This window comes from Orcinus orca, chromosome 5, assembly GCF_937001465.1.
Source record: "Orcinus orca chromosome 5, mOrcOrc1.1, whole genome shotgun sequence".
NCBI classification, from domain to species: Eukaryota; Metazoa; Chordata; class Mammalia; order Artiodactyla; family Delphinidae; genus Orcinus; species Orcinus orca.
This window is the reverse complement of record NC_064563.1, coordinates 126,486,562-126,495,923: the sequence shown is the minus strand read 5'-3', so window position 1 is coordinate 126,495,923 and position 9,362 is coordinate 126,486,562. Positions and strand designations below refer to the sequence as shown.

The 9,362-nt window shown below is 33.7% G+C and overlaps 1 protein-coding gene across 2 annotated transcripts in view; it reads right to left on the bottom strand.

Moving 5' to 3' along the window:
* Nucleotides 1–9,362, bottom strand: part of NCAM2 (neural cell adhesion molecule 2) — a 489,746-nt gene that overhangs the window by 34,556 nt on the left and 445,828 nt on the right. For both annotated transcript variants that reach the window (XM_033418066.2, XM_004264467.3), the window contains exon 15: nucleotides 4,372–4,552. In XM_033418066.2, coding sequence (XP_033273957.1) covers nucleotides 4,372–4,552 — 181 coding nt within the window. The remainder of the gene's footprint in view (nucleotides 1–4,371; nucleotides 4,553–9,362) is intronic.

Here is a 9,362-nt window from a genome sequence, read left to right as displayed (position 1 = left end):
CTCCATATATTCTCCAAATTAAATAAGGCTTAAGAGTTGCTAGTTTATTATACATAACTAATTTAAAATATGTTTGAATTTATAATGTGTATTTTAAAATGGAATAAGAAATTATATAACTATAAGAGTAATTATAATGAAGGCATATGAAGATTATTTTGCCGATACATAATTTTAACTCTATAGTATTTTGTGGGTTTAAAGGCTCCCAAATTCACTGTCAACTATCACAGCTTCTAAAATTGTCCCAAGAATCTTCCCAGAGCTAAATCAAACAATTCTTGAACTAAAAGGGCACGTCTTTGATCTGGCTTTCCATGAGACCTTAGCAGTCTCTGGATTCAGTCACAGTAAATTAGACATTATTCTGTGACATTTTTATAGATAAAATAAATATTTTATCTTTCCTTTTTCCAGTAAGATGCTCTGGCTTTGTGTCATCTGTACAGTTTAGAGGGGATGAATTCTGTCTCCTACCTTCTCAGATAGCTTTGTCTGTACATCTGTATGTCTGACTTTTCCTTGACTGCTTGATCTGTTTCATCAGCTGTGAAACACGTGCTAGCCTTTTTCATCATAAAAGTCCTTCTAACACTGACTATTTTTCCCCCTCTGCTCACTTTCATACAGAGCTTCTTGAAAGCATAAATTAACATGGACTCTAAACCTGCTAACCTCCCATACAATCCTCAGCTCATTCCTACCTAATTTCTCTCCCAAGCACTTCAGCAGAGCTGTATGTAATAAGCACATTTCACATCTCTTTCAGTTGAGTTGTTGACCACTCAGCAGCGTCTGAAGGGGCAAATGTGATTGATACATTTCTTCTGGAAATATGACTGTCTTTTAACTTACAAGATACTACAGTCTTGTGTTTTTCCAGGAACTCTAGTCTCATTGGGGGAGGGAGGGGTTTCCTTGTCCTGTATAACATGGTTATACAGGACATGGTTCTTAACACTCTATTCTTCAGTAACTAAAGAAGCACCCCTTGAACATTAATGCTGTGCCAGTCACCCTTCTAAGTACTGGTATTGGGTACTGGGAAACATCTATGAGTATCACAGACATCAACTATTTCTCATAGAGCTTAGACATTACTCACTGTGTGGTTTTATCCCCATCCAGGCTTTAAATATCAATTATCTATTAAGGCTGAAAATGTCATAATGTATATTTCCAAGCCCTGGCTGTCTTCTCATCTCCATACACACATATTTAACATCTATCTGACATTTCAAACCTAACAAATACCAAATCAATTTATGTTTGACCCTTACTCTCCAAATCCTGCTCTGTTTATAAGATTCTTTACCGTGAGAAAGTCATCAATATCTACTGAATCCATTCTGTTACACAGGCAGGTTAATCTACATCTACAATGTGTCTGGAATTTATTCATTGCTTTCTTTTTCTACTGTTATCACATTTTTCAAGCATTCGTGTTCATCCATCTCTTGCTTCTATCCCGATGAGCAAGATTAATCTGTCTGTAATGTCTATTGATTCATATAATTTCCCTGCTTCAAATGATTTCTTATGACTTTCAGGATCTGTTTTAAAATTATTTACATGGTTTTTAGAAGACCCTGGATTGGTTGGGTCACAGATCTCTCGGTATCCTTAGTTTTGTTCACACACCTCCAGGTTCTCTCCCAGCCATCTTTTTCCTGGTTCTTAAAGCAAATCAAATTCCTTCTTCTTTCAGAGACTTCTTCCATATAAGACACTTTCCCTGGAAGTCTTCTTCCTTACAAGTTTCTTTCAGAAGGTCACTTTCCAAGGGAATCCTTTCTCAAGCCTCACCTACCCCTATAAGTTAGGTATACTTGCCAAAGGCTCTCATGGCAGCACACTGCACCAGCATATCTCTTAGTTGTAATTACTTTGTGGATATTCTAACTCTTGATTAATGTCTATCTTCCCTACTAGATTGTATAGTCTTTCAGTGCAAGAACCAGTTCTGTACTTTTCACAGATAATTCCTTTGCACTCATCACAGTACTTTCCACAAAGCAAGACCCCAGTGAATAACTGAAATGAATGAATGAATGAATCTTAATATTGCAGAACCAGAAGAAACTAGCTTAGGGATTAGGAAATCCAAGAGAAGTTAAATGACAAGAGCAAAGTTGAAACTATAAACCATTTTCCTTCTAAGCACTGTCCACAAACTAACTTTCCAAAACTGAAACAAAATATTTTTATAGTAAATGCATCATAGCATACTTTAGTTATTTTTGTGCATATATATATATATATATTCTTCATATATAGTCTATCTTTATTTATTTATCTTTCAGTTTATACTTACTATTGGTTTTATTAACAACAGTTTCTTATAAAAACAGCATAACAGGGACTCTGGGAGTATAATATAAAGTAACATGCCTGAAATCTATTTTTTTTACAGTTTGCATTTTATCTATAAAATATAACTAAAATATTGCTTTCCATTTCAAAAAATATTCATTTTTATCTTGATAAAAATAATTATTCCCTCCAAGTGTATGAACTAAATTAAAGATGTAGGAGGATGTTGTAAATAGTGCTGCAATGAACATTGTGGTACATGTCTCTTCAGCAGCATAGCACGGGGAGATCAGCGCGGTGCTCTGCGACAACCTAGAGGGGTGGGATAGGGAGGGTGGGAGGGAGGCTCAAGAGAGAGGGGATATGGGGATATATGTATGCATATGGTTGATTCACTCTGGTGTACAACAGAAACTAACATAACATTGTGAAGCAATTATACTCCAATAAAGATCTATTTAAAAAAAAAAAGATGTACGAGGATGAAGTTTGCTCTTGCAATCCTCCTTTGAAGATTCTGACTCAGATTAAAAATCATATTTATACCATGTTCCTGATATATGCAGAGAGGATAATTACTACAAACATAATGCATTATAATTGTAGAAGCATTTATTGATGTTTAAAACTCACAGAAACAATGAACTTAATAGTTCATTCAACCGTTCTTTTTATTAGGTGTATCATCTTGTAAGGACATGGGATTTGTCATACGATTTAAAATAGCTCTGACCTTGAACAAATACTTTAGCCTCTCAAAACTGTATCTGTGAAATGAGGATAACTCTTTGTTGCTCAACTCAGATTCAAGAATAAAATGAGACAATAAGTGCAGAAGTACTTTGTAAATTATAAAAAGCGCCAGTACAATATGATACCCAGCTATCCATATTATTTCTAGATACTTCCAACTTCCTAATTTCAAATTATAATTGGAAGCACTTACTAATTAATACTAGCAATACAAAGCCATGATATAAATTACTTTTAAACCATAAAACCAATAGTAATTACTTTTTTATAGAAAGATTAATTGTATAAAGCTGCTTTCAATTAAAAGATGATGTATAACAAAGTCTTACTAATGAAATTAATATTAATTTGAAATTACAAGAGGATTAAATAGCATGACTGAACTGACAAATTTTTTTCCAGTCTCAAAAATATTATGTAATACTGATACTCTATTATAATATGACTTAAATAAATCATGTTTATGAATATGCAGCTCTGATGTCTCTATCTATATAGAGAGAATATGTGTATATATACATGTATGTATAAATTTTAAATTTAAAAATTTTAAATATGTAAAGGAATGATGAATGTTAAAATATGACCAATATGACAACTCATTAACAGAGTTAATTGACTATGAATCAGGACAAATTCTTGCATCTTCACCTCTATAGCCTGTATCTGAAAAAATTTTAATATCCCTCCTGTAGACTTTGACAATATCACTAACATAAAATAATGTAAGCACTATTCCCTAATAAAGGTAGCCACCAGTGCGCTGTGACCACCAATAATGAGTGTCCTGCAACTTTTTGAGCTTCTTTGAAACTCTATTCATAGTTCTTTCTGCAGGTGTATCTGTGGTTGTTACTGCCTCATTGTGTGAGAGATTTTTATCTTTCCAAACTCAACTTGCTTAGTCAGGCATGAAGGGGCTCATTTTCCCAGAAGCGGAGGACCAGGCCCCATGTGTTTGGCAGAGAAGTTTTCTCCTTTGCAAAAGTTTTTTCTGGGCTCAACGAATATTTTTCATGTTGATTTTCAACAGTTTCTCTTATCCTCCATCCTCCCCCTCTGCTCATTCTCTCTCTACCACTTCAACCACTAAAGTTGTCAAAGTGCATTTACAAATGAACCAATCTTTTACGGCAAGAGCAACTGAGAAATCTTTATTAAGACATGTAAATAATCATGATTAGAACTTAGAATTTATACTTCCTTTATAAAATTATGTTTTCAATATTAAGAAAAAATCCAGAGGGGTTATAAAAGATACTGTCATATTTATTTTCAGCCTAAGAAAGCATATAGTTTTCTTACCTTTAATAATGTTGGGTTTTGGTGGCATGCTGAACTCATAGACTGTTGGTTCTGAATATCCCAATCTATTGGCAGCTGTAATTTGAACTTCATACCCCATTGTCCACTGTAGATGCTCTAAAATAATGTGGTCTTTATTTCCCTGCACTTTTTTCTCTAGCCACTGGTCTTCTTTATCTTTCTGTAAAGGCAATACAAATATATTTTGTAAATACCCATACACTAAAGTTGTGATCTTTAAAAAAAATAATTTATCTTGAAATGGAGCAAGTGGGTTTATTTATTTATTTATTAAATCGAAAAAAGGCTATTTTCTCATCCACTGGGATAAATGAAGTTGTAGATAGATGAAGTTATTTATAAGATTTTTCCATAAAAAATGTAATTGTTTTTAAATTAGCTGAAGAGTGATAATTCATAATGAATCCTTGATGATTCAAATGATAATTCACCTCCATAAAGATTTTTTAAAATTTCACATATATCAGTTTGCTGTTTAGCCACTTTGTTGATTATTAATAATCATGTGAACAGGGAAAAAAAAATATTATATATAGAAAAAGCTTAACATACCCATTAAAATAATTTCCAGAGACTATTGTTTAATGTTTGGGGCAGGGCAGGCAGTGGGTAGTAAAGTGTCTTACAAACAAAGTCTGGATTTTTAAAATAGATTTAAATTTCCATTATCATTTTTTATTACTATGATGTTTTGGACTTATAATGAAGCAACATACAAGAAAAAATATTACCTGTTAAACAAGTTATTAACATAAGAAAATAAAATATGTTACCCTATCCTGAACATTCTACACTTAAATCCAGATTCTTTTTCTAAAATAAATGTTTTGGACAACATGCTATTTGAATAACCCCTTTTAAAAAAATACTATGACTACAGTTACAAATAATTGAAATAATTTTATGGATTAAACTATCCTAAGCAATGTGAACATTCAGCTGAGCCATATTTTAACCATTTAAAGTTTAAATGGTAACCTCTGCCTGTGTCCCTCATCTCTATTACAGAAATGAGGATAGCAGCTGACTCTGTTAGCTTTCATCAGGAAGCAAAGAGGAAAACTGAGTAAATTGTATATTCCAAGGCATTAAGAATCATAACCACTTAACAAATGACAGCTATTATTAAAAAGAAACTATTTCCATAATAACTATACAGAAATGAAATGATATTTTCTCTGAAATCACATATCTAATAATCCAATAATCCATCACTGCCATTGAAAACCTCAATTTCCCAGAGGTGTAATTATAAATAAATTGTAACCTGGAAATAGTGATAGACATATAGATATATAGACAGATCAATAGATCGATTAGTCAATCTTTTTTTAACCTCAGAGCTCAGCCCAATATTACGTTATGTTGAGCCAATATTTTACAATGTTTATTTGACTAGAAAGAATAATAATGTTTTCCACATTTATAGTGAAAAATGAGGATTTGTTATCTAAAATCAAATTGTGGAAGTTAAATTCATGATTGCATTAAATTGATGGTACTACAAATATTAAGTATCCTTCAAAAGGATATAAGACCACATTACAGTTCTGGTACCATACTGTGATTCTCTTTTCCGACTTAATTGGTTCCATAGAACTTTTATTACAGAGGAATTCGGCTGGCCTCTTTTGTTGCTTCATCTAAAACTGGAGATACTACCCCCCTCCAAGTGTTTCGGACAAGCACTTAAAATTATCATATAAACAAGAGGTAAATTCCCTTGCTTTCTGAAACTTATAAACTGACTAATTTATTAGACTGGGCTGGTGTCCAGTGTTATGAAGTGTACTGAAAAGCCATTGGAAAACAACAGTTTGGACCAGAAACCTTGTAACTTGTCTAAGTCATTAAATGACTAGTAAAGTTAAGAAAGGAATCTAGGTGTGTTTTTGAATTGCTTAGAATAGCTGTGTCATTAGCCAGGATTGTCCCAACATCCACTTTCTTCATCAGTTCATTCATCAATTATTCAGTCTTTAGTGGATAGTGAGACTGTTCTAGAACTATGAACACAACAGTGAATAAAACATGTACAAATCCTTATTTTGGAGTTTACAAACCAACACAGAAGGAAGACATGAGTTCTTTGAAAAACAAGAGGGTGTTTTGGGAGCATATAATAGGGAGAACTAATAGAGTCCAGGAATCAGGAAGGTTTTCTCTGGGAAGTAATGCCAACTTTGCTGGAAATAAGAAACTCCAGTACCATTTTTCTTTTCATTCATCCTCACCTAGTGAATGAAGATGTCATTCCTTCACAGAAGTTTCGATCCAAAAAAATAGGCAAAATGACTGAAAACCTCAGAAAGATGCACAAGTACTGGGAGATGTAAAATCAGACACTGTATGTGTATTGTTTTAAGTACATATAAAAGCACTTCATAGGCATTGACCAAAAGAAATAAAAAGCTTACAAAAATCTCCACTGAAGGGCTTCCCTGGTGGCGCAGTGGTTGAAAGTCTGCCTGCCGATGCAGGGGACACGGGTTCGTACCCCGGTCCGGGAAGATCCCACATGCCGCGGAGTGGCTGGGCCCGTGAGCCATGGCCGCTGAGCCTGGGCGTCCGGAGCCTGTGCTCCGCAACGGGAGAGGCCACAACAGTGACAGGCCCGCGTACCACAAAAAAAAAAAAAAAAAAAAAATCTCCACTGAAAAGTAATTTTAGATCATATATGATATATGACATATATACACAAACATACATATAAACAGTAAAATACATATATAAATCGTTGATATATTGCAAATTGTATATAGACACATATACAGAAAGGAGGAGATAAGGAGTAGGAAGACTGAATGATCAGATAAGGACAAAGTTGCACAAAGAAGTAGAGAGTTGCCCCTGTGGATGTCCCCTTACCTCAATAATTAAGTATAAGTTCTAATTTATTATCAAATGCTTGGTGAAAGTGAATATTTGCGTGGAAATCCAGAGTTGAGTTTTGCTTTGGATCTGAGTGGAGATGTAGATGAAAGAGCCAGAAATAAGCCAACAGCTGATATCTGGGTTACCCTAGGATACAATTTATTATTCAGAGGGACGAAGAGACTTCACGTCCTTTAGGTTATTCTCCAAAAATACTATTTCTGAGAATTGAGCATTTGAAGTGAAACTTCCTGACAAGCCCAAGGCATGCAGATAGTCTCTTGTGAATATCCAGTCACTTAACTTTCAATTGTTGAAGCTCTTAGCCTGATAAATTAAAAGTCCCTCCATCATTTTAGATAGTTGGACTGATGGCATAAGGAACCAAAAGGAGTTCTAATAATTTCCCCAATTTGAATCAATTTCATTTTCCATTCACCATTAGACAAGGAGGCTTTTTAATCCCTTAATTGCTATTCCTAGGGAATAGGGGAAAAAAATAAGTGGGTGTTACCAAATACTTTCCTAGGCATCAAAATCTCATTTATGCATTTGTAGAGTGCCTAATTTACAGAACTTAAGTGCTGAGGGAACAATTTAAGATAATCAAGTTGCAAAAAGTTCCCTTAGGTAATTTAATGAGATGATTTGCTGAATATGGCTATTATTAATAAGCCAGTTAAATGTTGAAGGGCAGCTACTGCAAAAAATATGGTCATTTTGCTTTGATGTAGTTTCTTTTAAGCAATCCTTTTTGTCAAAACATAGATAGCAGGGCCATATGACCATTAAGGGGACTCCTTAAAAGTTATTCTAAAATCATAATATCAGCATACAGGGAAATATTTGCTATCAGCTGTATAGAGAGAAGAGTGGAGGAGAGGTGGAGAGGGTTTTGGTTTGCTTATATGTAGATGACTCCTTGACTGCTTTTATTCATAATAAGAAAATATCTACTAACTTTCTTTTCAAAGTCTCAGGATATATATGGTCAACATCATCTTAAGTAAAAACTGAATAATTATAAAAAGAGAGGACAATAGAGGAGGTGAGCTTGTATTAACCTGATTAATTTTAAAGTTCCTGTGATTGCACTGTGTTACGATTTAAGATTGTGTGTTCCCATGCAAGCTGCCTGGACTTCCAGTAGCCTGGTTCAGCTATTCACTACTTGTATGACCTTACAGAAGGCCCCAGAATTCTCTAAAGCTCTGTTTGCTACTCTGAATATGAGAGGTGATTTAGCAATCTGGATAATTTACACACACACACACACACACACACACTCTGCTGTGATTGGGAAAAATGCAAGGTTTGGAGTTTTTAGGAGAGTTTCAAATTCTAATCTCTTTTTTAACGTTATTATAGTTGATTCAAACTGCCTTTGTTCCAGGTCCTGAAGCTTGGTAAAATTTTGTAAACTGGACCCTACTTTATCGATTCCTACTCTCCATCACTGAGGTACTTCTTTAGGGAAAAATAAGATCTAATTTTTCCTATTCATCACCTTCTGTGTTCTCACATCCCATGAAAATTCACACAGTGCAAGTGTTTTCCCTTGCATTTATTAATTCTTGTATTTATTAATCTAGATACAGGATCATTTATAATTGTACAACGTAGACTAACTCATTTATTGTCATCGATGCATTTATTCATTCAGATAACAATTAGTCTATTTGATGCTAACAATACAAGGATGAATAAAAATCATCATTTTCACTAACAGCAAAGAAAAAAATACCAAAATGTTTAGTACCCTTTAATGTCCATAGCTATTCAATGTTGGAAAATATTTCAAAACTTAAACTGATGGCTTTAAAGAAATATCAATATACACACCTAGACATAATTAAATGAGAAAAAAGTTATTAATAAACTATTAATAATTTATTAGAAAATAAGTTCCCTCAACAACAAAACCTCAATTCTACTTATTATTTTAATACCCTTTTCAAAATATACTTTTCTTTTTCTATGGCCATTGAGATACAACTTTCCAGACTTTGAGTCAGGCTTAAGAAGGTCAATTATGACCTAGAAACACATGCTAGAGCAGTGTTTCTAGTCCCTATAGTATATTCCTCAAAATTGAT